Here is a 26,742-nt window from a genome sequence, read left to right on the forward strand (position 1 = left end):
GGGGGGCACTCGATGCTGGATTGAGATGCTATGTGCAGTGGGCTAGGTGAAATGTGGGAATAAAGAAGGTGCGATGTGTGAGGGGACGGGGAAGTGTTCGTGCGACCGATTCCAAAATATGTCCAGGGGCTCGTGAGGGGACGTGAAGAGCGTGAGCATGACGGGGATGGATACAGCATGGCTAGTGGTACAGAACGAGAAAGCGGGCGGAAAGCGGCGATGTGCTCGACAGATGCAATACGAACGGACGTGCGCGAGGGCAGAGGGGAGCGATACCAGGATACATGCGCACAGCGCACATCAAGGCGACCATCTCAATTGGTCCACATCCACGGGTCGCGGTATTCCTTCGTGAATAATCTTGCGACCGTGCCGCAGTTGTCGCAGGCGCGTTCGTGTAGCTCGTACACCTTGTTGACGTATGGCTGACCATGGGTCTCCGGATGGCGGTCACCAGTGTAGTCGCGGCCTCGACCATTCGTATGGTACCAGCGCGGCTCCATCAGACAATACTTCTTGCCGAAATTGGAGTTGGGGCAGTAGCATGTACCTGGGAGTCGGACATGAGCGCGCCTGTACAGTGGCTTGCCACTTGTCTGACGGAGACGGGCCAACGCCAAAATATCCCTCCAATCTTGGTGGTGGAAGAGGAGGCATCTCATGATACCGAGCAGCAAAAAGCACGCACCTCGCGAGTGGTGCGACTCGCATGAGTCGCATGCCTGATACCCGCAATCCTTGCACATGGCCAAGCAGCGCACTTTGACACCACACCCGGTGCACTGGCCAACAGGTGGTCGTTTGGGAGGGGTAAGAGCAATGCGGGTGGTCATTTCGTTCAACTTCTGCTGAATGCCGCACGAGCGCTGGTGGGTCCGCCAGTTGGCGTCTCGGCAGCGCGTCCTGTGTAACGCAGGGTATGTGGTTGGAGACCCGAGAGCGCACGAGGCATCAGTCAAGGGCCACTCACGAACAATAGCGAGCAGTCTTGCAGGCGGAGCAGGAGTAGGGTGCTTCCTTCATGCAGACCTCGCAGAACGTGTACTCGGAGCGGTCCTCTTCGAGAGCAGGCGGGGGGTCCGGAAGGAAGAAGGCGGCGAGGGTGACGATGACCATGGCGCCAGCGAGCGTCGACATCGACAAGAGGAGCATGATGGCCGTCGATGTCGGGCAGGTGGTCGTGGTTCGGGTACAGGACGACGGCCGGAGCTGTGTCGGATGAGCCGGTCCAGGCTCCAGACGCGCCTGTCACAAAGACGTCACCCGTGACTACACGTGTATCGACGCGTCGACGCGTACCTACGCGTACGGGCGCGTGCCCAGCTGGCCATGGGGTCCTCGGAGGGTGCTGTGTAACGTCTCATGCCCTCGGCTTTTGAAAGGGCGGGGAAAGACAAAGGAAAGAAGAGCAATCGATATTGTACAGTCGGGGTACTGCCTATGTTCGCATCACTGGAATCGAGCAAACGACCGCCATTCCTCTTTAAACACCTTCTTCACCTCTCCGCAGTTGTGACACGCTCGAGGTTCGGGCTCGAACATGTCTTCCGTATAGCAGTCGTCATAATTTTCCGGATGGCGGTCACCCTCGTACGGTCTTCCATTCCCATCAGTGTGGTACCAACGGGGCTCCATCCGACAGTAGTTCCTGCCAAAGTTCGACTCTGCACAGTAGCATGTTCCTGTCGGCACGTTCCATGAAAGATCGTCTACAGAAGGACAAAGTGGCTTACCATTCGAGTGATGGCAAACGCACGACTCGCATGCTGCGTAGCCACAAGTAGGACACAAGTCGTCACACCCGTAGTCTTCGTCGAATTCGACACCGCAGCCCGTGCATATATTCGGATTGGGACGAGGGCGAGGGCGGGACTTCATCTCTTCCTCCGCCTTGTTGAGGATCTGTTGCATCTTGCAGCCCTTCTTGTGCTGCTTCCAATCCAGCTTCTGGCATTCCTCGCTGATAGAATCAGGATACAGAAGGGATAAAACATGGAGCAGTGGCATGAATGACTTACGAACAGTACCGCGTATGTTTGCACGCAGAACATTTGAGGGTCGCATTCTCCCCACAAAACTCGCAAGGAAGCCCTTGTAGACTCTTCAGTAGTCTTTCGTAGTAAGCTGAATCCATCGTGTTGTGCAGGCGTCGCGTCAGGGGCGCGACGGAGGAACAGAGACGCGATAGAGGCGCTCCGTGCGCATAAGTAGGGGGGGGACCCCGGACACCGGGCTGGTATTGGGTTGTTGACGAAGCTAGAACCGCAGGCCACCGGAACTGGCCAACTGCACCTTCGACTCGTCCTCTCGCCGCTCAGCCAAACCCTCCAGCCCGCCACCCGCTGGGCAGTCGATGATCACCGTGCGCTGGGCGGCACTCAGAGTTGACGACGACATTCTCTACGACTTCCACTGCTTCCGCCGCTTTCTCTCCCGACTTCTGGCCTCTTCCGATCACTCTCATTAAACACCTCTAACGTTCTCTATACGCCGCCATGTCTAAGGTCTCGTCATCGTCTGGTTCCGGTTCCAACAAGCTGCTGAGGGAATATGTACGTGTGTCAGGTTCTCACTAGACTGATGATGTACTTATTTCCTTGTAGCAATTGGGGGATTCATTAGGAAAGGGCGCATTCGGCCAAGTTTACCGTATGTGTCGTCCATCCGCTCTGGGAACTTTCGTAACATCAAATGTCAGGGGCTCTCAATTTGGCAAACGGAGAGACTGTGGCAATTAAGGAGATTCAGCTGAGCAACATTCCGAAGAGCGAGATTGGGCAGATAATGGTGCGTGTACTGCGTCGATGCTCACTGTCCATATAATAATCACGGACGCATTCCGTAGTCCGAGATCCATTTGCTCCAAAATCTCATTGTGAGTGCTCAGTCCTGTTCTCTTATCTTTTCAAATCCATCGTCTGTTACGATTCGTGGAGCCAATGCATACGCAGAGAGTCGTATGCTGTGTGGCGTCGTGTGCAAGCGACATGACCGGCAGATGGCTTTGGCTTCAGGCCCTCGCTCTGCTTGTTTGCACGCGTCCTTGTCACTGTTATGATCCACATTGTTTTGGCCTTCTGCGAAGCATCCCGGGCATGTCGGAGTCTTTGCGTGTCTGCGGAACTTAGATGCCGCACTTGACCTCCAAGAACACGTTCCTGTATCCTCCAAGACGCCATTATTTGGGTAGACGTTGCCGCATCATTATGTGTGCCGTCCTTTGGATCTGCATTCGCCCGTTACTTTCGTTCTTCGGTGCTTTGCGATTCCGTAACGCGTCTAACATCTGGTTGCGCAGCATCCGAACATTGTCAAATACAAGGGCTACGAAGCCACCCCGGAATATCTGTACATTATACTAGAGTAAGCCTCTCATGTCTTCATCTTTGCCGCCCGCTTTAGCTGCTTGCCGCTAGGTTTTGCGAGAATGGCTCGTTACACAACATCTGCAAGAAGTTTGGCAAGTTCCCGGAGACGCTGGTCGGGGTGTACATCGCCCAAGTTCTAGAGGGGCTCGTGTACTTGCATGACCAGGGTGTCATACACAGAGACATCAAGGGAGCGAACATTCTCACCAACAAGGACGGGTGTGTCAAGTTGGCGGATTTCGGTGTGGCCAGTAGCACTGCAGCGGGCGCGGTTCGGGACGACGCCGTCGTGGGCAGCCCGTATTGGAGTGCGTCTGCTATATCCTTCAGTCTTGCGTTGAGCTCACAGCCCTTCAGTGGCACCGGAGGTCATCGAACAGTCTGGCGCAACGACCGCTTCCGATATTTGGTATGTCCTCTCTTGAGTTAATGCATGCGTTCGAAGGCGAACCATGTTCCATTTCAATAGGAGTGTAGGGTGCACCGTCATCGAGCTCTTAGAAGGCAAACCGCCTTACCACTTCCTCGACCCCATGCCTGCACTGTTCCGGATCGTGCAAGACGACAGCCCGCCGATCCCGGAGAGTGCATCACCCATCGTCAAGGACTTCCTTTACCACTGCTTCCAGAAGGACTGCAACCTGCGCATATCCGCGAAGAAGCTCCTACGACACCCGTGGATGGCGGCCGCGCGCAAGCAGCTCGCCGCACAGCAGGACAAGGCACCCGAAGTTCGCTTAGGCGGGGCACCCGAGCGGAGGCCACTCAGCAACTACAACTTCGACGACGCTCTGCTAAAGGTGCAGGAGTGGAACGACGCGCTGAAGTGTGAGTCGCTCGTTTTTCTCGATGAGCGGATGTATGGGACTGACGCGACGCCGGACAGCGCCGGCCAACCGGCCCTCAAAGCACCCAGAACGCCATAGGAAGACGTCCGCGACGGCACGCCCAGGGTCTCCGCTCCCGTCGCCGACGGCGATGATCGCGTCGGTACAGGCGTCCCATCTCGCTGGACCGCCGCAATCGATGTTGCTCGGCCGTGGAATGAGCTCCTCAGCGCCGAACGGGAAGCATGTTCCTACCGGCACGCCTCTTGGCCACATTCGCGAGACGTTGCCCATGCCGTTCATCCTTCAGGCTCCGGAAGAACAGACAGACAACTGGGATGATGATTTTGAGGAGGGTATCTCGCTGTCGAAATTGCATGGTATGTCTTGTCAATCCTTCCCGGGTGTTCTTCGCTGAAATTTGAACAGTGGGTCTCGACAAGCAACCCGTGGAAGAGGAGAAGCTAGAGGTAGATGACAACGCGAAGACAATTCGTCCAGGGCACAGCCCTCAGGGCATGGGCAGGAACGCACCTCTACCAGTCTCCAAGGCTCCCCAGCCCCAGATCGCACCCATCGCAGAGGACAACGACTTTTTCTTCGAAGAGGGGGACGAGGACAAGCTGGAGGAGAAGGTTGCTGACCTCAGACTTAGGAATTCAGTTCGCAAGGGCCTCTTCCACCCCAACGACATCAAGATGTTCGGATTGCAGCCTCCATCCCCAGGCCCCATGACCGCCCCTCTTCCTGGCCTCTCCCATCGGAGGTCGCGTCCCTCGCTCAGCATCATGCCGTCGGGACCCTCGAGCGGTCCAACGTCGGCCCGCGCTCACTCCCGATCGTCATCGTACGCAAACGAGTCGTTCGGGCGCGAGGCTGCGAAACGGCTGCAGGGCGACTTCGACAAGTACGCGGAGACGGACGACGAGGACTACGAGGATGTGTTCGGCAAGGTGAACGGGTCGAGCGCACAGCCTATGGAGACGCTGCAGCTCAACACTCGATTGTCGAACAAGTCTTGGGTACGTATGCGTGCTCTGGTGTGAGGACAGAAGCTGACATGGACCGCAGTTTGGCGACGAGGATGACGAGGAGGATCCGTTTGCAGAGGTCTGTCGTCCGACTCCTCCATCTGATAATGAGCTCACGTCGTGCAGATCGACGAGGGTTACGCTGAGGAAGATCTCGAGGCCAATCTCCAGCGTGACAAGTACGCGCGGCTCTCGAACAACGTCACCCAGCTTATCGACGAGCTTACGCCGTCCGCGCCGGATTTCCAGCTGCGAGATGCTTGCGACCAATTGGTACGGGTCTCGGCCTCCAAAATGCTTCACTCGCTGACTTAGTATCGTAGCTCAACATCGTGCAAGAAACACCTGAGATGCAGTCCCAACTTGTCTCCGCCCACGGAATGCTCGCGATTGTGGAGGTTTTGGAGTCGAGGACCTCGCGCGACGTCAGCATTAAGCTACTCCAAATCATCAACGCTGTAAGCACCTTTTGTCAAGCTCTCCTGCATCTCAACATTTCCGGGTTCCGGCTAATGCGGTGCAATTTAGCTCGTCACAACAGACATGGGATTCTTGGAGAGCTTCTGCCTGATTGGGTACGTTCCGCGTTCGTCGCCGTCTCTCCCCGTTCCGCTGAGCTTATTCCATTGGATCTCGGGCCTTCCTCGCACAGTGGCATCCCAGTTATCATGGGTGGGTGTCTTGCATGGTAATTCTTGTCGCCATGGCTCATTTTGTGCTCGTGTTGCTTAGGATTCACGTCCAAGAAGTATCCACCAGAATGCCGCTTGGAAGCGTCGCACTTCATCCGGCTGCTCTGCCACGCGTCCGTACTGACGCTGCAGATGTTCATCTCGTGCGTCGTCTGGATGCCCCTGCTTCTGATGCACTACTGACAGGATTGCCATGGTAGGTGTCGCGGGCTGAAGGTGCTCGTTGACCTTCTGGACGAAGACTACTCAGAGCAGACGGAGCTCGTCGTGCACGCGCTCAACGGCATCTGCAGCGTCTTCGATCTGCAGAGCCCGACGACCAAGAACGACTTTTGCCGGATGTTCATCCGCGAGGGCCTGCTCGATCCGCTCACGGCCGCGCTACTCAATGTCATGATGAACCGCGGGGACGCCGCGGCGGACATGAACAAGAAGATCATCCAGATCATTCTTGTGTTTTGCCAAGTCTCGCAGTCCGACATCCACGTCCGGAACGCGCTGGGAACACGAAAGATCGTCCGCCGTGAGTCGTATCGACCGAGGGGAGATCTCACGCTTATGTGCGCGTCATACAGGTCTGCTCAGAGCGTGCGAGATGCTCCAGCCCGAGTACCTGGTCCAGATGCTCAAGGCAGTCAAGCACCTCTCCATGAACGCGAACGTTCTAGAAGTCTTGCAGAACGCAAACGCGATCGAGATTGTGGTCAAGATCCTTGATGAGCAGTGCTCTGGTCCGCTGGGCACGGTGCGTCCGGTCTCACGTTGTTATCGCGACGCACAGACTCACGCTCGCGGACAGGAAATGTCAAACCACATCATCCAGACGTGCTACAATCTCTGCCGCCTAAACAAGTCGCGCCAGGAAGAGGCCGCGCAGGCGGGGATCATCCCCTGCTTGAAGCGCATCATCGAGTCCAACTCGCCGCTCAAGCAGTTCGCGCTCCCGATCCTTTGCGACCTCGCCAGTGCGGGGAAGACTTGCCGGGTCCTGCTGTGGCAACACGACGGGCTGGGGATGTACCTGCGCCTTTTGGAAGACCCGTACTTCCAGGTCAGCGCGCTCGAGTCTATACTCTCCTGGTACGTTCCCGCGATGCTGTCCCTGCCCAATGATGCCGAGCCCTTCCGCGCAGGTTGCAGGACGAAACGGCTCGGATCGAAGACGAGCTGATGACAACAGAGTCGCTGGACGCGCTCCTCCGCTGCTTCGTCGCGGCGAAGGCGAATTCGTTCGAGAACCTCCTCGACCCGTTCCTCAAGATCTTCCGAATATCGACAAGCATCACGATCGGGATCGCGAAGGCGCAGTTCTTCAAGCGGCTGATCGACAAGCTGAGCTCGAGCAAGGCGATCGTGCGCCTGAGCCTGCTCCGGATGCTCCGCGCGGTGTGCGACGTGCACCCGAACCGGGCGGTGCTCGTCGAGCGCTACGGGATCTACGAGTTCGTCGAGCGGCTGAGCAAGGAGGACGTCGCGGTGCTCGTCCGGGAGCTGGCGCGCGAGATCGTGCCGACGCTCGCGCCCGCGCTCAAGCCGTCGTCGCGGCTGTCGAAGGGGATCGACACGCCGGGCAAGGCGGGCAAGGCGATCGCGCCGAAGCTCAAGCGGCGGCACGCGTCGGAGTCGATCATGGGGACGCCGGCGGGGATGGGCGCGCGCACGGCGAGCGGCGGCGGACCCACGCACGCCGCCGTGAGGAACGGGAATGGGAACGGGAACGGGAGCGGGAGTGGGGGAGGGAGCAGGGAGGGGTCGCGCGGCGTGTTCGCGGGACGCGCGCCCAGGCAGCTGCTGAACGAGATCCCGTGGCAGGGCCAGGACCGGTGGTAGCGGCCGCGGCCGCGTGTACTTGTACGGCGGAGGGCGTCGGCTTGTCCGTGCTTTTTGTTTCTTTGTGTTTCTTGCTCCATGCTTTCGCGCCGCACTGTCCTTCATCGCACACACGCTCGTCGACTTTTAATATTGGCACATAACGAACCCTCGACGAACCCCCGATCCTTACACTCCGCACGTATTATTGCTAGAGCTGGTCTAATAATGTATTTGTGTCGGTGCACAGATGTGGGCCCGGCGCGGTTCACTGTTGCTTCATCACTCTTGTGCGTACGATCGAGCTTGCACCTTGCCAAAGAAATGGAAGTCGTAATTCTTCACCTCGTCTTTGTTGTTGCCGAAGCTCTTTATGCAACAATGATTCGTCGTCTTACTTTGTAGTAAATTCTCATCGTCGGCAAGCCCCGGGGCTGGAGTAGGATAGTATGATGTTCTACGTCGATCATTAAGAACGATGCGGCCGGATGCAAATGTAATGCGCTAGAACATCATCAATATATCATATTCCAGGATTCATCTTTGCGAGCCAAGCGAATAAATCTCGCATGATCGAAGGCGAAAGCAAAAAGAGATCCACAACACGGCGGATTGCTCTCCTGTGACGCTTTGTGCAACATACGCTGACCTTTGTTTTCTGGTCCTGTGGTCCGTGGAGCCGCGTCTGCTGGGAATGGCCTGCATAAGTTCAACGTCGTTCAACTCCGATATTGGCTACGTGAGTATGGACGGAGAGTCGGAAATGAACTTGCCATCTGTTCTGCAAGCGCATGCATTCACGCGTCTATCACGCGCACGAATGGTGCTCGGGAATGTGGGATGCAGCACCGTTTGGAGTGCGCGGGGACGAGCAGTTCCCCCGAGTGCTAAGTAAGGGACGGAGCACCGCGAGGAGCATGCTGCACGTTCTGCAGCGAACATCAGTTTGTTGGAAACCGAACATCGGCTTGCGGCAAGGCACGGCGGTAAGCCGGGGGATAAGCCGGGATAAGCAGTGGGATAAGACCGAGCCAGCCGAGGTAAGGGAGGATTAGCGGAGGCTAGTGATGGATCAGTCCCAGTGGACTAGTCTTGGACTAGACCGGTGATTACCGCGGCGGGCGGGGCGGGCAACTGGCGTCTTGGCCGCCGCTCGTGCCAGACCGCCGCTCTCACCCACAACGACCGTCCGTGCTCGCCGCCGCCGCCCGCTGCTCTTCGTGCCCTCTTCCTCCGTTTCTGCACGCCGTCGCCACTCTGTTTCTCCTTCTCACCCGCCTCTCCCGCCCGGCCAGATGGCCTTGACTGCCACCGCCCAATCGGCCCTGCACCGTGAGCCCGCCTGGGACGAGGCGATAGTGCCCGCACTGCGCAAACGTACGTCCTCTCGCCGCTGCCTGCCCCTTGTCGTGTGCCGGGGCTGACCCCTTTCGCGTCCCAGGTCTCAAAGACGAGAGCAGCGCGCTCGCCAAGCGCATATCCGCCGCCTCCATGGGCTCCAATGAGGACCTCTCTCAAGACCACCACCACTACTACTTACCCCCCATCTCTCCCCCCACCTCCTCCTCCTCGAGCTACGCGCTCCCCAACAGCAAGCCGAGCGCCATCCCCCGCCCGAGCCTCTCGAGCTCAACAACGTCCCCCTATCAGCGCTCGCGCGCACTATCCCAACCGTACGCCGACTTCTCTGTCGACTCGTCCAGCGACCGTCCGACGTCTCCTGCCGTCAACGGGAACGCTTCCAAGAGCACACGCATCCCCGTCTCGCGCACCAGAGCAGGCAGCACCTCCAGCCAGGGCCACTCGGTGTACAATGGCTCCAACGGCCGCGCAAACGGCCGCCTCCCCGACCAGTCCGACGCGTATCTCTACCCCGTCGAAGAGCGCGAGCGGGCTCAACAAGCGCATTCACAGACGAGCCGGTCCACCATCCGCCTCCCGCGACACAAGGGATCCGACATCTTCCAGGAGCCCCCGCCGTTCTCCTCCTCGCCCCCCCGGAGCCAAGACTACAACCATGGGCGGATGTCTCCGGAGCGAGAGAGGATGTCGTCCGACTCGGAGGAACACCCGTTCGAACACTGGTACCGCGGCGACGTCGCCCGCAACGGCGGCGTCGGCGAGCTCCGCGTCGCGAGACGCCAGGAGATGCTCGACATCGCCAACTACGGCCATACCCTCCAGAGCAAGTCCTCGCTGCGGGCCACCCCGAGCGGCCTTTCATCACGGTCACGCTCGAACTCGCGCGGAAGGGGGGAGCTCAACGGGAGGGTTAGGGGGCGCTCGCGGGCGGACAGCGTCGGGGCGAGGGGAAGCGTGTACATCGATCCCGACGAGGTGCACCTCTCGGCGGCGGTGATGGAGGAGCGGCCGCTGACGGACCTGGAGGACGACGGGTACGAGGACCACCTGGACGACTACTACACCCAAGCCGTGCAGCCGCACCTGAACGGCTCGATCTCGTCGCCGTCGCTTGAGCGGAGCGACACGCCGACGAGCCGGATGACCCAAAACACGTCGCGCAGCCGAATACCGCAGCCGTCGCGGTCGCGGACGACGACGCCGACGCCGAGCAAGCCCGTGCGGAGCGCGTCAGACGATGCTGCGCCCCCACCCGGCACTTGGCCCGAGGCCCCCCGTCCGGCGACTCAGGTCAAGACACAGGGTTTGCCTCCGTCGATGCCTTCCCCTGCCTCTGCGCTCTCGGGCTCCAGCCCACCCACGCCTTCGACGCCGTCCGGGAAGCGGATAGTGAAGAGTCCGACGGGCACCGCTGCGCCCGCATCGAAGAAGGCCAAGTCGAGGGCGCCCCCGTCGTCGATGAAGCGGCCCGCAGGACCCCCGCGGAATGAGGAGAATCGACGATCGATCGGACAGTATCCGTCGCTGGACGGCGACGAGGACGCGATTCCCTCATGGACGCAGCCTAAGCCTGCGAACGGCAACTGGGATGACGTTCGTACCGCCTAATTCCCGCTGCGAACGTCCTCATCTGACCGCCCCCATCCAGGTCGTCCTGCCCGTCGTGGCGCGGAAGCGTGGTCTGCAGGATCAGTACGAGCACGCGGACGGCAGCCCCAAGCCGAAAGAGCCAGAGGAGGTCATCTATGAGCCTGTGAGTCCCTTCACGTTCGCTTGCTGCGTGTGCCTTCGACCGACATTCCCGACAAGGCGCCCGGCACATTCGGGTATGATGCAACCAAGTACCGGAAGCGGAACAGCGGTGGCATCGACGCCATCCCCATGGACGAGTTCGGTCAACGGCCACCACCCTCGCCGCACTCGCCAAAGTCCCCCGAGTTCCCCCAACCCCCGGCGAGCCCAGTCGCGCAACCACCTCCCATGGAGCACGGCTCGGGCAGTCCGCTGCAGTCGTCGAGTCGGGACCGCCGTGCGGACTCGCCACCGCCATTCGCGCACTACATGAAGGATGGCGCGTCGACGCCCGCACCTCCACAGATGCAGATGGAGATCCTTCCGCCGCTTGGTCCGCTCCCGCCCGCGAACCACAAGGAGCAGATTCCAGAGGAGGACGTCGGCGGGGGATGCTGCAAGTGTGTCATTATGTGATATATCGTGCCCGTCTTGGTCTTGTTCTTTCGACACGACTCCGCTCTTCGCTCGCATCGCCCTGCGGTCCGCTCCTTCGCACCTCCCTCTCTCGTCACGATTTGTTGCCTGCACGATAGCTTGGCTGAAGGCCCGCCGCCGCCACCGCCGTCCCCCTTCGTTCAGTCGGTCGTTCACGCCCCCGCCCATAACGGACCCCACAGCTTATCGATATATCATGAATCCCGACGGTCTCCTCCCCCCGCTTCCCTTCGTCCTTCGCCGCACTGTCTATATATACTGGCATTCCGCATTCCGGTCCACTGTGCTTTCTCTCTCGCCGCATCCCCCGCATTTGTCTCTTGTCACTACTAGGTCGCCGCCCTTCCGAGCCTCCCTTCTCACCCACGCCCGCGCCCCCCTACGAAGTTCGACCATTCACACCTCCTCCCCGCCACGGGGTGCGACGCGGCGCGCACCGACCGCTCTCTGTCCCAGGAGCTCCCCGCGCCGCCGCCCCCCTCCCACACCCTCCGTGCCGCCCTTCCTTGTTCCCCTCCCGCTCACGCCCGCGCTGTGTACGATTCACGCCCAACCTCACCCCACATGTTGAATAGTACCGCACGGCCCACGAGCGTTAGGTTCCTCCTCCCCTTTCCCCTTCCCCTCCCCTTCCCTTTCCCCTGGTCTTCTCGCCCTTACGAATCGTCACTTGCGCCTTCTTTGCCTGCTCACCCCCCGCGGCGCCCCCTGCGCCCCCGCGCCCGCTCGCGCGGCCACTGTCGGAACCTATCGCTCGTTAATACCCTCCGTACTTTAAGCGTTACTCGAATTATTCCCCGTCCCCCGGCTCGGCCTCCGCCGCCGAGGTGTCCATGTCTTTCAAGTGCCCAGATGATGTGTGGTTCGAACTCCCAAGGGGCGCGTGTCGCACGAGGTCTCTGCTGTTTTTACGCCTGTGCAGCGTCAGTGCACGGTTCATGGCAAAGGGACAACTCTTGTACACCACACTGTTGTCGAACAAGCCGCAAGCGCATTAGAGAAATAGTGGTACAGCGTTTCACCAGCAAAAGACATGCTTAAACAGGGCCGCCACTGACGCAGTGCCATCGGGCCTAAGCTCCGTCGCGAGTAACCTGGCAGCGTTCCATCGTACACGCCCCGACTCCCGAGCATTCCTTTCCTGGTCCGTCCGGCGCGCTCGCCGGTCACTCCGCCCCCGCACTCCGTGCGCCTCGCGCGCACACCCGCGTCCAGCGTTCAACTATGCGACAGTCGGGGCCTCGGTCGTCTTGGGGGCGTCCGCTGGGGGCGCAGAGGCCGCGGCAGACGCCGGCGCGCCCGGGGCGGCGTGCGCGGACGCCTTGTGCGTCTCGTGGATGCGGCGGGCCTCTTCGTGGATGTCGAGGACCTGCTTGGAGGTGGTGGTGTAGAACGCCTTGACCTTCTGGCCGAAGGGGGAGGCGAAGGCGCGGGAGTAATACTGAGAGGGCATGAGTGATTGGTCCGCATATACTCGGCGCGGGGAGCAAGGGGACGACGCGCGCGCGACATGGACGAGGCAACTCACATCGACAGCGGTCTTAGAGATACCGCGTTGCTCGTCGGCAGCCTTCGCTTGCTGTGTCGCGCTCGCGAGGGTCTCCTGCACCTTCCCGGAGATGGTCTTCTCTGGGCCAAGAGCTTTCGCACCTGTGATAAAAGTCAATTATATGCGCTCTCTACCGGCCGGCGGAGCGCGACGCACCAACGGTAGTGTCCAGCGTCTGGATGTACGACAGGAAGCGATTGGAGATGCCGTGTTGCTGGTCGAGCTCGATCGCGCGCTGGAGGATCTGATCCGAGAGTGTGTAGCCCTTCGCGAGGTACTCGGCGGCAACTGCAACGCTCGTCGCGATGAGGGCGATTCGAGAAAAGGGAGAGGGAAGGTCACGCACTGCCCGCGCGCGGCTTGTCGCTCTGCTCGATGTGCTCCCGAGAGGCCGAGGTGTCTTCTTTGTGCACAACGTCGGGCTGATCAGAGGTGATGGCGAGGTGCGCGCCGTCGAGGGTGCCCTCGTTGAGCATGAGCGCGGTCTTGGCCGCGGACGGCTTCTCGAAGTGGATCGCGGCCGTCTGCTTCTCTGCGTTGAAGTCGATCTTGCGGATCGTGCCGCAGAAGCTGTCCAGAAACGGGGCGCGCGCGTGAGCGGGAGTCGTGCGCATACAGCGGACGCCAAAGCGACACTCACGTAAAGAAGTCGTGGAGGTGCTGCTCCGTCGTGACTGGGGAGATGCCGGAAACCTGCAGGATCGCAGAGTAAGTCGCGCTGGACGGGGAGCGAGTGCAGAGGGGCGCGCACGTTGACGGTGAAGGCGTTGGTGGACATGGTGGTAGATGGCAAGAGGGAATCGATGCCAGACCGGGCGAGGCTGCGGCCTTTCAAGTACGCGTCCAGTCCCAACCCACTCTGACGGCTCTGACGTCACCTCTCTCTCCCCTCCCCGGCCCGCTCCAGTGCCCCGTTCAGGAAAAGCGCTTATAGCCTCTTCTTGCGCAGTAACGCGTCAGGCCGCTGCCTCAAAAGTCGCAGGCCTCACAGGTAGAAAACTTGACGTCGTTATCCGTAAGTACTCGAGCATCACTCCGAAACGCGCCTGGATCGCGAATCCACAGAACCGCGAATCTCACGCGCGCGGCTGGCGTGCGTAGCACAAACCCCGATTCAGTTTACACGGCCAATCGACCGTTTTATCCTGGGATAAATCGACTGGATTTGTCCTTCTGGAGATCGTGCAGGGACCGCTTCCATATCCGAGTGATGGCCCCACGGTATCGGCACTGCGATGTGCCCGGAGCCACGCCGGAATGTGTCTAGGATATTCCAGTTCGGATATCGTTTAGCTGCTCCTACGTGCCCAGTGGGTTATGTCTGCGACACCAACCCGGTGTCCCCTTTGGGACTCCAACAATGAGTGGCAGCCTTCAGTCAGAATCAGGCTTCACACGGGTCGGGAGTTAGATCATGGCCGTTGTTTCACTAGACATTCCGCGCTAAGCTAATATATTTGTATTCTTTGAGGGATATGAGGAAAAACGGCCTGTGAGCGGACGTGGTGGTGAGAGCCAAAGCCTAAGTCCGAAGCGCTGACCATGCGCGCGCGAGTCACAGCGCACCAGTGTTGGCGCTTCGGACTTACGACCTGACTCTCGACCACTACCTGCCAGCACACTTCCCATTCGCCACTTCCCTAAGTTTATCCTCGCAGCCTCTCTTACATAGGTATGTGCTTCGATCAGCTTTTCCTTGGTCCACGGACTAAGTATATCCCTCAGTCGTGCATTCGCTCCCTGGGAGTCCGGATGTCCGTTTCGACCGCCAGACCCTACCGGTATTGAACTCCCTCAGCTCCCCCTCTGTATCTTCATCTTGTGCATCCTCTTTTCCGCCCCGGGGCCGAACTACCTTTATCTCGTGAGTCGTACGTTGCTTTCCTGTGTTGTGCACACCCGTTCTGCCGTGCTTTTCTGTGACCTATCCGATGGCTCCGTCGATGATCGATTTGCTGCGTCCCTCCTCTGGTAGCTATATTACGACCGCGCCCTGTAGTTGTATACCATACGTGTTGGTCTGCGTCAGTAGTCGTAACGACCAATTTCACAGTTTATCAGAGCACAAAGCCGCTACCGCGGCGCACGAAGCAGGTCGAAGCGGCACAACACTGCGAGGGCTATCAACTGACATCCGAATGAGACAAACTAGATATATGGGCGCCGATATGAGTTGTAGCAATTCCAGTCAAATATCACCGGGACATCGCGGTGATGTCGTAGGATATTTCGGCCGAAGGTTATCCTGAGTTATACCGGACGACTGGGCGTGTACATACGTCCTAGTAGATCACTTCGACAATCAACAGCAGTCCGCGCACCGCGTCGCGCACCCGCTGGCCCGCCCGCCGCTCACCCGCACCGCGTCGTCACGACGACCGCCGCCGTCGCCTCCAGCAGGCCGTCCGGGTCGACGCGCACCTCCTCCGTCGCGTACCGCACCCGCACCGCGTAGCTGCCCACCGCGCCCCCGTCGTCCACGAAGCGTGTCGCGTTCGCGAACTCGGGCACCTCCACGCCGTCGCGCGTCCACGTGATGATCAGCGCCTCGTCGACGCCGACCGGCGCGGCGCGCAGGTGCGCGAGCGGGACGAGCGCGAGGTCGAGCACGCGCGACGGCGCCGCGGCGCGCGCGAGCGACGCGCAGCCGACGGCGAGGCCGTCGACGAGCGAGACGCGCCGGAGGAGGGCGTGCCAGAGGCCCTCGGTGCAGGACTTGCAGAAGTCGGGCGTCGTCACGATCCGCATCAGGCAGTCCTCGTTCGTCGGCCGGAAGGAGGTCTCGTTCGTCTCCGAGAACCTGCGGCGGAGGTGGGTGTGGCAACGGCGCAAGAGGGAGAGAGCGTCACGTACGTCGGGTACAGGCCGTAATGTCCTGGCGTTGCCACGAACCTGAAAGGAGGTCGGTGCGTAAGAATGGCACTATGGGAGGTAGGACGGCCTTACTCGTCGGCGCTCCCGAACTCGAGCACCTCGACGCTGCACAGCTGTGCTACGCCTTCGCGTGCGTCGGACAGGAGCGTGAAGTTCAACACATGCTCCCCGCCGTCCATCGGAGTCTCCAGCTTGATGTCATAATGCCATCGATCGAGACCGATGTCCGTCCGCGGGACCCAGCCGAGATCTTTCCCGTCAAGGGTGACAGACAAGTCTGAGGCGGAAGGAAGACCGGAGAGCGAGAATCGGATAATCGACCACGAGTAGGTCCCGGAGGAGGTGAAGTTTGTCGTCCAGGAGGCAGAGGTGTTGAGCATCGTCCACGCGTAGATCTGAAGGGGCATGACGGACCGCTCGACGCGTACTGTCGTAAGCGCTTCCTGATCCTGGAGTGGGATCTGCGCGTCAAACGCACGGTTATGGTCGTGGTCGTGCTTCGTGGGAGTGAGCCAGTGAGCCCAGGGAATGCCGTCAATCGTGGTGTTGTGTGCAGCGTTCACGCCGAAGTAGGCAAAGCCCCCGTCGTACTCTTCACCGACCTCGATAATGGAATGTCCGAGCTCGTGCCTGGAACAACCAAAAGGCCGACATTTAGATGCCAGGGATAGTGCATGAATAAAGGGCTGACCTGAGTACCAGAGGCCCATTTGCCAACGACGGGGTGATCACGCTGCCAAGCGGTCATCATCAGGAGGACTTGCATCACGGTCGCTGCTTACGTGAAATCACCCCCAAGACCTGCAGAAGTCAGTCAGTCGTTAAATATTGGTGCACAGAACTACTGTTGACGCACCTCCATACAACGGGTCGTTGCCTACGACCACAAAAGTAAGCGAAAGCACAGGGTAACCATGCAAGCCCAACTTACCCATCAAAATAGGGTAGTCGCACTGGCTGCCCATAGAAGCACACGCAGCTCGAGCAACCTCCGGCTTGCTGTAGTAGACACCACGAAGCTCGGTTCCATCACGGTACAGCCCGAACGGCGTGCTGAACCAGAGCGTCAGCATAGCGATCGTAACGTTGCAAAAGCATAGACCGACTCTTTAGGCTTGCCTCCTATTCCAACGCCGCTCTGAAAATGCGCAAGTGAGACTTTACCTCTGGGTGGATCGTGTCGGCAGCACACACCTCTGCACTGGGCGTAAACGCGGCCCAAAAGTTGAGCAACGGCTTGACGGTGTAGAACGTCTGATTTCCGGAGATGTCGTCCGCAAGCCTCAGAGCATCTTCAAAGAACTTCCCTCGCTCCTTTTCCGTGTCTGGAACCACGCGTCAGCGTCGAGAGCGACACAGGACCACGGCCCGCTACCCACATCCGTCTGAGAAGAAGACGAGATCGACGCGGTTGTCCGCGTCGCCCGAAGTGATGAGCGGCTCGACGTCCAGAGGCGGCGGGTCGACCCGGCGACCGTACTGCGCACCCAGCGCCCCTTGCAGGTCCGCACCGACGTGGACGTGGAAGTCCCAGCCGCGCCTGTCCCCGCAGGTGCGCTCTGCAAACTCCCAGCCGCGCGTTTCGTCGGGCGTGATGAACTGGAGCCCCTCTTCGCCTGTGGGGAGCGCCTTCCTCTTGACGAGCCCTTCGCGCGGGAGGCCCCTGTACGGCTGCGTGTCCGTGAGCTTCAAGAACGTGCAGCGGCCAGAGCGGGGGTCTCTGTTGACGACCACTTCAAACGGCCGGGCTGTGGGTTCTGCGGCTACCGTGAAGGCTGTGAGGCCTAAGGCAAGTGCTAGCAAAGAACGAGAAAACATCTTGTGCGACCCTCTCCTTGCTTGTTGCGCTGGCCCAAAGGCGAAGCCCAGTGGTGGGAGTTGCGATGGAAGAGCGGGCGGGCTTATCACCCACGGGCGCGGGCCGGGGGAGCCGTCCACGCTCATGACATATGCACGACTACTTGTCTCACTCCGGGGAGGCCGTCCTCCACCTGCGGACGTATCTCAAGAGCGCAAAGGAGCACAATGTGTTATGCGTAATGATGATGATGGAAAGGCAGCTACTATACACGCCCCTACTAATACACACCCCACGACTCCGACACCGAAGTCCGAGGTCCGAGTGGAATAGTCCACGTACCGCAAAGACTACAGGCCCTCGTCATACAGTTTCCGACAGAGCGCGACGTAGAACCGCTCGAGATCCATCTTCGTCGCGAGGTCGTTGCGCTGGACAGGCTTCTCGCTCTTCGCGCGCGTCACGTTCGCACCGGACTCCGCAGGGCTAGCAGACGCGGAGCCTGCGGGCGAGGGCGCGGGCGAGGACGCATGGGCGCCACTGCCAGGACTGGGGACTTGGTCCACGATCCAGTCGAAGATGGCCGACACCTTGGCCGTCGAGCTCCGCACGACCTCGTCCGAGTCCATCTCCGCCCTGTCCTGTGGCCGCGTGCGCCCCCAACGCGCGTCTTCCCTCCGATCCGACCTCAGCCGTTCGCTCGCCTCGTGAAGCTCTTCGCTCATGCGCGCGCCCGCGCCCTTCGCCGCCGCCTCCTTCTCCTCGCGCTTCCACGCACGCACGAACTTGCCCCAGTCGCCGAGCGCCCAGCCGTCCGCGCCGGGGAGCGAGGGCAGGTCGACGTCGATGCCGCGCGCGCCGCGGATCTCCCAGTGGTCGCAGCCGTCGAGCACGCCTAGGAACTCGCCCCAGCGCGCGCTTTGGACGGTGACGAGGCCGTCGTTACCCCACCCTGAGTCGAGTTCTGCGAGCGGGTGGGAGTTGGTGCGCAAGCGGGCGCGTTCGCGTTCCTCGAAGCCGTCCAGCACGAGCTTGGGGAGCCAGAGGGGATGCCAGATGTTCATTCCCGGGCAGCGACCGGCGACGCTGAAGTACTTGACAGACGGGTCGTCTGGCGTGTTGGGGTTGAAGACGGTGTTGAGGTAGTGCGTGGTGAGGTTGGCATATGCGGGAGAATCGAGGAGAGAGAGCAGGAGGGTGGTGAAGGAAGATGGAAGAGACGCAAGCGACAGGAGGGTCTTGACAGAAGCTGCTCGTTCCTGCTTCTCCTCCGTCGTTGGTTCAGCGCGAGTGGTGGACGGTTCCGAAAGAGAGTGCCCCGACGGGAGATCTTCCTTGCGTTGGCCCAATCCAAGGTATTGCTATACAACGCACATGAATACACTAATGGTGTAGAAAGGCGCAGGACGTACGCTGCACCAGTCCATGAAAGGACTTCCTCGATGCGGGGTGGCGATGGTGGTGAGGGAGAGCGGAGCGTACTCGGTGGGCTTGATGTGAGAGATGAGGTATCGGCAATCGAGGCCACCCATGGAGTGCGCAAGGAAGTTAATCCCTCTTGCCGGGGCCTTGCTGCGGAGGAACTGGTCGAGGTTGTCTCCGCGGGAAAAGACAGAACCAGTGCTGCCCTTGGTGTCAGAGATGCAAAACGTATGTTTGAACATGTGCTCGTACCTTGGCACTCCGGTGACCAAAACCTCAGCTCCTACACTCTTCCGAAGAACAGCCAAAACGTTCGACCAATAATGCTGCTGCAAGATGGGGAACGCAGAAGGCCCTCGTACATCAAACCCATAGAGGCCTAGTTGCAAGTCAGTGCTGGGAACGTGAGATGGAGCATGTGAGCATACCATGGCAAAGCACTATGGGATAGCGGGGCGTGCGGACAGGATCATATAGAGCAGGATGGTGGATCAGACGGTGTATCTGGTCTTGGTGTTCTGGATCTGAAGAAGGCTTGCCGTGTGGTGGAAGATCGTTGACCTGGGTTCGGTCGGTATATGCGCTGGGCTCGGGGTATGTGGTGTGCGAGTCCACATGGAGCATACGGCGGAAGCCTTGAGGACTGTGATTCGATGCATAACGAAGCCACGCCGGCCATCGGAGGGAATAACGAGGGTCGGAGGGCGAGGGGGATTGGTCGGGGGCGAGGTAGTGCTGGGAGATGGAGAAGGCGGAGACGACGTTGACTACGCGGCGAAAGAGGGCGACGACAGGGACGGGAAACCAGACAGTCTGCATGTCGCCAGTGGCGAGGAGGAAGACATAGAGCGCGAAGAGGGCAGCGGGCTGGCCGTTGGGGGTGGACGTTCTCGACAGCGCCGCCTCTCGATTGATATTTGGGGCCACGGGCGCCATCGCCCATTGGGGTCCACGTCGGCGTTCCACGGCCGGTCCGGATCTCGCTCCCTCCCCATCCACACGTGCTACACGGATCCTCGCAAACCACCATTCTCAGCTGCTCCTTTCGGTCTCGTGATTTGGCCTGCCGCGACAGGCCTTCGTCAAGAATGCAAGTCGACGGCAAGCACACTTCCTCTGATGCATAGGCCTACATACCCGTTATGTAGGGTCATGTAAAGGTTACAGTACACGTTTATACAAGCACACTTTCAAGAATCACGATCACGCTTTGGCTGCGGGAATGTGCTCTCTCGCCCACATCGCTGTCTCCTCCGTCGCGTTCCACAACGTGTTCAGCGGCGCCAGCTTCCAACTCGGGCCCGCCGTCCCATCCACAGGCAGGATTGCCAGGATCGCCAGCGACAAATACGTATGATACGGATCTAGATGCCTCCATCAGCACCCCTTCCTTACGGTACGGATCCACGATAAAGCAGCCCATACCTGGACGCTCTCCTGGAGCCTTTGCAATCCCACCAAACTTGAACTGGCACTCTGCGAGGAAGGCGGCCATCGCAGCCCTGTCGACGAGGTCACCTGCGCCCAGGATCTACGTAGCCCGCGCGCGGTAAGCTTCACCGTCCCGCGCACAGATCCAAGCACGGGCACGAGGGTGAAAACGGCCACTCACGTTGAGTGCAGCGCCGCACCAGAAGCAGTAGCACGCGTCAGCGGGCTTGCCGGTCCGTCCGCTGAACCCGCCAGATGGTGTCTGGTTCTGGACGAGCCACCGGATGGTGCGCGCGCGGGCGGCGCCGGCAAGGCGCGAGGCCCGTGGCGAGGCGGGCGTATTTGGTGCCAGGTAGAGGGAGGCGATGGCGCAGTACGACGTGCCGCCTGTCAAAGGTGTTGAGTAGAACGAAGATAGGATAACAATCGGTTCATGGACCTAAAGCCTCGCCGTTTGGAGTCTGTCCATACCCTCCCTCGTAGCTCTGTGAAATGTCAGCGTTCCGATGTTATATGGGTGGTAGGCCTGTCTCTCACATAGCATCTCTCTATATATGCGATGGCGCGATCGAGGTCGATGCCAGACCAGTCGTCGAGTAGGCTGCTGATGACAAACGCACAGTACATCATTCTGAGATCAGACTCCCCGCCGGTGGGAAGTGCTGAAAAACTGGGACCGTTCACATCAGGGGAGGGAAGTTGTGTGGAGACAGCTCGCACCTGCCATCTTCCTGTTGACATGCACGGATGCAGCGAATGATGCCGGAACGATTCAGTGCTGTGAAGTCGTCTCGTAGCATGGTCAGGCACAGCAGAGCCGTGTAGGTCATCACAAGGTGTGGAGTCTCGTATTCAAGTGGCTCTCCCTGAGAAATTTCTCAGCGACGTGCTGATGACTCCGGAAGGAGCCGTACTTACTGCGTACCCCTCAGGAGTGACATAGGGACTCGGACGGAATCCTGCCCCATATGATCCAGCTGCTTTAAATTCAGCCCAGTGCTTTTATACGCATTTGACACTTCTCTCTCACATGTTTGCTGTTCCCACAACCACTCTTTGTATGTTTGACGGTCTAGTTCGGTTAATTGCTTGTCCATCACTCCGAGGATGTCCAGGCTCCCCAAACAGTAGAAGATCGCCGCCACCCTGTTACAGACAAGTTATAAACTTCTCTTAAACACTACCTGCCGCGTTACATACCTGGAGGGATCGAGCTCTACTTGACTAGAAGGGAGACCGATGAGACATCGACGCACGTGGGAGGCATGCCCAACGCGAGCTAGAGTAGACCCTGCAGACATGACAGTACCCAATGTGTCTGATCTGCCCTGGAAAGCGTAGTGATAGACAACAATTTGCCGATTCGTGGTGGTGGTGACGAGAGTAGTTATAAACGCCCGTGAGATGCATCGGGAAGCCTACGGCCTTTGATCCTAACATGAGCAAACAACGCGAGAGTGGCGGTCGCCAGGCTGGGCCCTGAGACAAATTATTGCCCTCGTCCGACCACGGACTATCACTACGGCCTAAGATCCCGTCTTTCAATCGTTCAACCACGATTAATAGTTGATTATCCACGTTCAGACATCGTTAACATCGAAGCCACTGTCAAGAATTCAACTCCTGACTCCTTCTTTGGGCGAGTCCCTCCTCAAAGTTGCATCTCGCGATTATATTCGCCCCGCAGGGATTCATGGAGGCTTATTTCAAACACTTTGGATGGTGGCCATGTTTACAGGCTGTGAGTGCCGCGATGCTATGTCTCTGTTGTTGGCCCAACGACCTTTTTCTCGAACGGTGCACGCTGTCGACCATTTACACCAATTGAGTTGTAATACTTCGGTCGTGTGGCGCAAATTTGTCGGTTATGAACATGATTACGGATGCTGTGGAAATCCCCACACTCACATGCATGGATTTTGGAGCCGTTGGCACAATGGTTCAGCCTAGTAGTATCCTCATCTTTGTCTCCTCACCACCTATGTTCATTGTGACGTTCTTTGACGACCGTGTACAATATTTTTCTAGTTGGTTGAGCCAACGAAACGAGCCACGATCCGGCTGTTGCGTGACTTCGTATGGTACCACTAACATCTGCAGACCGCCCTCTCTCTGTAACTCTCATGGAGTCCGACAAACCACAACGCCTGAAGGAGTGGCGTGCAAGGTACTTAAACCCTCCCTTGATCCATCTTTCTGAGTCGCCTGATACTGACAGAGCCACCACACCAGCCACCAAATCAGCCAGAAAGGCGATGTTTGTCTGCACACGCGCCCAGCCCTGCATGATTTCGCGCGGGGGATCACCAATGACGAACAGTACGGCCCGCTCGTACGAACCCTCGAGCTCGACTTCTTCCTCGACGGATGGCCAGAGCGCTCCATCTCCCGCGCCCCTCGCACCGTCAAAAGCGACACCTCGCCTCAACACCAAAGCCAAAGCCAAGCCCAACAAGCACGGTCAGGCCAGGACGAAATCGAAGGGGCCGAGGCCACGCTCTCCCCTTCCCTCGCGCGCACCGCGCTCACCGCCCTCCACACCGCGACCATCAACTGCGGCCACTCGACCGCCCGTCCGACCCTCATGCCGCCCTCGCTCGCGGTACAGATCGCGGCGCTCGGAGCGGCGCCGTCCCTCACGCGCCTGGTCCTCCTCCGGACGCGCTTCGCGAGCACAGCGGAGGCCGCGCGTGTGCTTTGGGCCTTTCCGCGTGTGCGCACGATCGAGCTGACGTGGGTGCGGGTCGCCCCGGCGGACGCACTGGACGCATGCGCGGAGGTGGAGAACCTGCAAGAGGCCTATCCTGACAGGCTGAAGGGCCTGCGCGAACTCAGGGTGCGTACCCCGATCCCTTCCACAGCAGAATACCGTAGTATGCGCTGACGAACGGATGGCAGATAACCGAGCCGGGAAGCGTCGACGCGATCTTATCCGTCTTTGCGGACGCACCTGCGCTGCTGTACCTGTACATCGCACCCGGACACGACCGCGAGTCCATCGAAGACGCGGAGGACGTCGGCTTCCAACGTACGTCGCCCCCTTCCCACCCCCCTCGTCCCCCCACGCTGACCGACGAGCCCCAGAACTGCGCAAGCTCCCCGCGCTCCGCCACCTCCACCTCGAGCTCACCGCGCCCGAGTACGACGCGTTCTGGGCCGCCGCGCTCGTGCGCGACTACCTGCGCGCCCGCGCCCCGCGCGACCTGCTCACGCTCGAGTTCTCCGGTGACCACGCTGCCCCGCACGTCCTCCGCGACGCCGCGAATTGGGGCCCCGCGTTCGACGACGCGCTCGCGCGGCAGACCCACCCGCCGCGCGTCGTCGAGCTCCTCTACCGCATCGTCGACCTGCTGGACGACGCGCCCCGGCGCGCGCAGGTCATGCGCGAGATCGCGGAGGGGTTCCCGAAGCTCGCCGCGCACGACCGGTGCGAGCTCGTGGTGGACCCAGTGTTTGAGCCGTGGGGGAGCACCGCGGGGAAGCGGAGCGGGAAGCTGCCGGGGCCGGTCGCGCATGGGAACTAGGTACTGGGGGTCGCTGGCTCGGTCCGTTTTGACCTTACGAGTGCTGCACTCCTTTGATTTGGGTGCTTACCGATGCAAAGTTCTCCGCAGTGCGTTTTACGGACGTGCTTCTAGCACGGCGTTCCCGACCGCGTGGACGACCGTTGGCCCCGATAACTCCGGATCCAGCAGCCCTTTCGCGTAACTGCTCGTCTGGATGGCTGGGCCAGCGTCCCATGCATCTCCTCGGAGACCGTCACGCCTCAGGCCTCCGTTTTCCGGTACAATCGGTTTTCGGTTTGCTCTTTGCTTCGATTCATCGTTGCCAACGCGAGCCTGGTGTCACGGAGGGGCTCGCCAGCGGCCCTTAATGCTCACCCTGAGAGCGTGCGGCACACCGCTACGCTGGTAGGCAACATGCAAGTATTGCGCCATCTCCGACTAGAGCCACCAAGCCGCCCGGCTGAGAGCATTCGGAATTCGAGGTGCGCCCCAAGGTGGAAAGCGAGGTTCGCCGCCCACACACCTCGACGACACGCGCACACTCGCGACTAACCCCGCGGACTTCATCTCCAGTCGGCCGGGAATTGCATTCGAGCGTCTCTTGGCGACGCTCGGTGCACCTGTCGGCGATCGAGTCACCCTGCTACTCAGTACCACCATGTCCGCGGCCAAGCGAGAATCCAACTCACCCCCTTAAACCGGCGCCTAAATAGCTCGATTTGGTAGTCTTAGTAATGCAGGTGTTCTTTCGATGGAATCTAACGCCCGAAATGGGCCGAGTACGGAGGAGTGGAGCGAAGAGGTGCGTGATTTGAGGAGGAGGAGGAGTTTACGGGAGCGATAGGCCGTTCTCGCGAGTGGGCCACAGCGCTAGCGCCCTCGCGCACCACCGCGCGACGGGCAGCGCGAGTCCGAGCGCACCGCCGCGAGCACCGCGCGCGCGTGGCGATATACGTGCACCACGGATCTAAACTCCTCGCGCACGACGAGTCTTGTGGAATGGCCTCTGCACCTGGTGCGAGGGTATGTCCAATGTTCAAGTCCTGACAGAAGGTTTGGCATGATCCCTCGCGCGCGAGCACAATGTGCAGTGGGGGTGCACGCAGAGACATCGCCACGACTGCGCGGTGCTCACGGTGGTGCCCAAGACGCTCCTGCGGGAGAACGGCCTATCTATATTGGAACAGTTGTACTTGCGGGGCGGCATGGGATACGCAAATAACTCGGTGGGTTTCGGTCAGCCATAAGTAGGTGGCTATCTGCGTGCGAGGCGCAGAAAGACTCACGTCAGCGGCGGGAGGCATGGCTGCTGGTTCCTGGCCCCACGGCCCGCGTGCGGGTCTGTATGGCGTTGCTACACTCCGATTGCGGGAGTGACAGAATCCTGCAAGTACTGTCACACAATGTAAAAAAAGCGAGTGTAATATGGGACACTGACTCGTTCATCGGACAGCCGGGACATGCCGTGTACTCGCGCGCGGCACACATGAATAAAACGAGGGACAGACAGAACATTCACTTCCGGATGTACAACCAGTGGCAATAATTGAAAAAAAGAAAACGCGTACACCAGGATTCGAACCATGAGCCCACCACAATTCTTACACTGACTACAGCATCATAGACAGCTAGACTACATCGCCATATAACCCAAGGTATTTTAAATACAATATGTAGACAATGCGCACATAAAGAAGCGTCCCGCAACGACAGGAAGCCTTTGGAAGCTGCCGCCGCCGCCGCCACATCGCGCGCCCCATCTTCCTTGCGCCTTTTCCTTTCGGTTGCGTTAAGGGGGTGAGTTGGAATTTCCGGCCAAGCCATGTGCTCGTGCCCGGAGGACTTGGTGATCGAGGCCGGCGAGGCGAATTTCAGAGATGCAGCGGCGCTCCCTCCTCTCGTTTCCGTAAGTAGGACGGCGAGCCATGCGGGTGCGTGGGCTGGCGTGCGCGCGTGGCGTGCTCGCCGTCGAAGCTGCACTCAGTCGCCGCGGCACTGCGCGAAACCTCGCCTCGCCTCGCCGCGGTGTGATGCATCACGCAACGCGCATACGTCCGCATGCACAGATCCTGATTCATTCGCACTAGGGACGCCCGCCCGGAATCGCCGAGCGTCGTTATTGGTTAGCCGTCACTCTCTGCACACCCGCGGCGCCGCGCGCGCGCGCTCGCGAGGGCCAACAAACGGCACCCCGAACGCGCCCCGGCGACAGACACGCGCACGGGCTGTGCGCACACCGTTCTCGCTGCATAGGTCCTGAACTGAATCGGATCTCGACGCGCGGCGCGCGGCGAGATCTCCTGGACGTGGACGTGGACGTACGCACGGCGCGCGAACCTACGTTGATGCTCACGAGCTCGATGCACGCTAGCCGGGCCTCCCGTCGCAATACATGGAGCCCGCGGGCGCGCGGGCGATGACCGTCAGGGATCTCGATCAGGGTGTGCATCGCGCTTCATGTCCGTTGGTGTGGTAGGTGAATCAGGTGTGAGCGTGATTGTGATTAGGGACCGAGAGCGGAGCAAGAGGTGCGGTACTAAGGACATCGTGGAGATACAGAAGGCGAGGCGAGAGAGAAGGCGAGAGGACATAGCGGAGTGGATAATGTTACGATACAGTGCGGCCGGGTCAGGTACAGCAGACGACGCAGCGGGGGACGGAAGGGGTGCGGGAAATGGGAACGGGAACAGGGACGTGCAAGCGGAGAGTTCGGGTCCGGAGAGAGAAGAGACGGCAGGGATGATGATGTAGTATGTACGCTAGTGCGGGAAGGTCCTAGGAGATGGAAGGAGAACAGGCGTCCGTTGGGCGTCGTCCCGGAGCGGAGAAGAGGCAGGCGATAAG

General features: G+C 59.9%; 9 protein-coding genes across 9 annotated transcripts; 3 read left to right on the forward strand and 6 right to left on the reverse strand.

Moving 5' to 3' along the window:
* Positions 1-314: 314 nt before the first annotated feature.
* BXZ73DRAFT_46757 (uncharacterized protein) lies at positions 315-1,116 on the reverse strand (the record flags this gene model as incomplete). The annotated part of the gene is made up of 3 exons (XM_048019750.1): positions 315-550; positions 689-903; positions 971-1,116. The coding sequence occupies 3 exons, from the start codon at positions 1,114-1,116 to the stop codon at positions 315-317; spliced, it is 597 nt and encodes a 198-aa protein (XP_047877984.1).
* A 333-nt stretch (positions 1,117-1,449) lies between these two features.
* Positions 1,450-2,134, reverse strand: BXZ73DRAFT_89879 (uncharacterized protein; the record flags this gene model as incomplete). The annotated part of the gene is made up of 3 exons (XM_048025425.1): positions 1,450-1,682; positions 1,734-1,960; positions 2,019-2,134. The coding sequence occupies 3 exons, from the start codon at positions 2,132-2,134 to the stop codon at positions 1,450-1,452; spliced, it is 576 nt and encodes a 191-aa protein (XP_047877985.1).
* Positions 2,135-2,495: 361 nt separating this feature from the next.
* On the forward strand, positions 2,496-7,748 carry BXZ73DRAFT_101249 (kinase-like protein; the record flags this gene model as incomplete). Its single annotated transcript, XM_048014840.1, has 20 exons — positions 2,496-2,552; positions 2,604-2,649; positions 2,699-2,787; positions 2,846-2,875; positions 3,299-3,363; positions 3,417-3,676; positions 3,726-3,777; positions 3,838-4,196; positions 4,255-4,575; positions 4,625-5,217; positions 5,267-5,305; positions 5,353-5,499; positions 5,550-5,684; positions 5,755-5,801; positions 5,879-5,898; positions 5,959-6,061; positions 6,119-6,441; positions 6,494-6,663; positions 6,718-6,998; positions 7,052-7,748. The coding sequence occupies 20 exons, from the start codon at positions 2,496-2,498 to the stop codon at positions 7,746-7,748; spliced, it is 3,834 nt and encodes a 1,277-aa protein (XP_047877986.1).
* A 1,274-nt stretch (positions 7,749-9,022) lies between these two features.
* Positions 9,023-11,297, forward strand: BXZ73DRAFT_89881 (uncharacterized protein; the record flags this gene model as incomplete). The annotated part of the gene is made up of 5 exons (XM_048025426.1): positions 9,023-9,104; positions 9,169-9,955; positions 9,980-10,682; positions 10,738-10,842; positions 10,899-11,297. The coding sequence occupies 5 exons, from the start codon at positions 9,023-9,025 to the stop codon at positions 11,295-11,297; spliced, it is 2,076 nt and encodes a 691-aa protein (XP_047877987.1).
* A 1,243-nt stretch (positions 11,298-12,540) lies between these two features.
* BXZ73DRAFT_101251 (uncharacterized protein) lies at positions 12,541-13,645 on the reverse strand (the record flags this gene model as incomplete). The annotated part of the gene is made up of 6 exons (XM_048014841.1): positions 12,541-12,759; positions 12,847-12,968; positions 13,024-13,155; positions 13,214-13,437; positions 13,508-13,560; positions 13,619-13,645. The coding sequence occupies 6 exons, from the start codon at positions 13,643-13,645 to the stop codon at positions 12,541-12,543; spliced, it is 777 nt and encodes a 258-aa protein (XP_047877988.1).
* Positions 13,646-15,219: 1,574 nt separating this feature from the next.
* Positions 15,220-17,559, reverse strand: BXZ73DRAFT_46798 (IgA peptidase M64-domain-containing protein; the record flags this gene model as incomplete). The annotated part of the gene is made up of 9 exons (XM_048019756.1): positions 15,220-15,667; positions 15,721-15,759; positions 15,814-16,371; positions 16,433-16,474; positions 16,579-16,618; positions 16,673-16,794; positions 16,848-16,879; positions 16,936-17,066; positions 17,121-17,559. 9 exons carry the CDS (start codon positions 17,557-17,559, stop codon positions 15,220-15,222), a joined length of 1,851 nt encoding a protein of 616 aa, XP_047877989.1.
* Positions 17,560-17,889: 330 nt separating this feature from the next.
* BXZ73DRAFT_46740 (alpha/beta-hydrolase) lies at positions 17,890-19,780 on the reverse strand (the record flags this gene model as incomplete). The annotated part of the gene is made up of 4 exons (XM_048019747.1): positions 17,890-18,900; positions 18,952-19,162; positions 19,214-19,340; positions 19,390-19,780. The coding sequence occupies 4 exons, from the start codon at positions 19,778-19,780 to the stop codon at positions 17,890-17,892; spliced, it is 1,740 nt and encodes a 579-aa protein (XP_047877990.1).
* A 384-nt stretch (positions 19,781-20,164) lies between these two features.
* On the reverse strand, positions 20,165-21,693 carry BXZ73DRAFT_89884 (terpenoid cyclases/Protein prenyltransferase; the record flags this gene model as incomplete). The annotated part of the gene is made up of 9 exons (XM_048025427.1): positions 20,165-20,325; positions 20,387-20,492; positions 20,574-20,779; positions 20,832-20,877; positions 20,930-21,062; positions 21,113-21,258; positions 21,311-21,369; positions 21,423-21,538; positions 21,593-21,693. The coding sequence occupies 9 exons, from the start codon at positions 21,691-21,693 to the stop codon at positions 20,165-20,167; spliced, it is 1,074 nt and encodes a 357-aa protein (XP_047877991.1).
* Positions 21,694-22,515: 822 nt separating this feature from the next.
* Positions 22,516-23,916, forward strand: BXZ73DRAFT_101254 (uncharacterized protein; the record flags this gene model as incomplete). Its single annotated transcript, XM_048014842.1, has 4 exons — positions 22,516-22,559; positions 22,625-23,228; positions 23,291-23,420; positions 23,477-23,916. 4 exons carry the CDS (start codon positions 22,516-22,518, stop codon positions 23,914-23,916), a joined length of 1,218 nt encoding a protein of 405 aa, XP_047877992.1.
* Positions 23,917-26,742: the final 2,826 nt, after the last annotated feature.

The sequence above is a fragment of the Epithele typhae genome (assembly GCF_022376455.1).
Source record: "Epithele typhae strain CBS 203.58 chromosome Unknown BXZ73scaffold_23, whole genome shotgun sequence".
NCBI classification, from domain to species: domain Eukaryota; kingdom Fungi; phylum Basidiomycota; class Agaricomycetes; order Polyporales; family Epitheliaceae; genus Epithele; species Epithele typhae.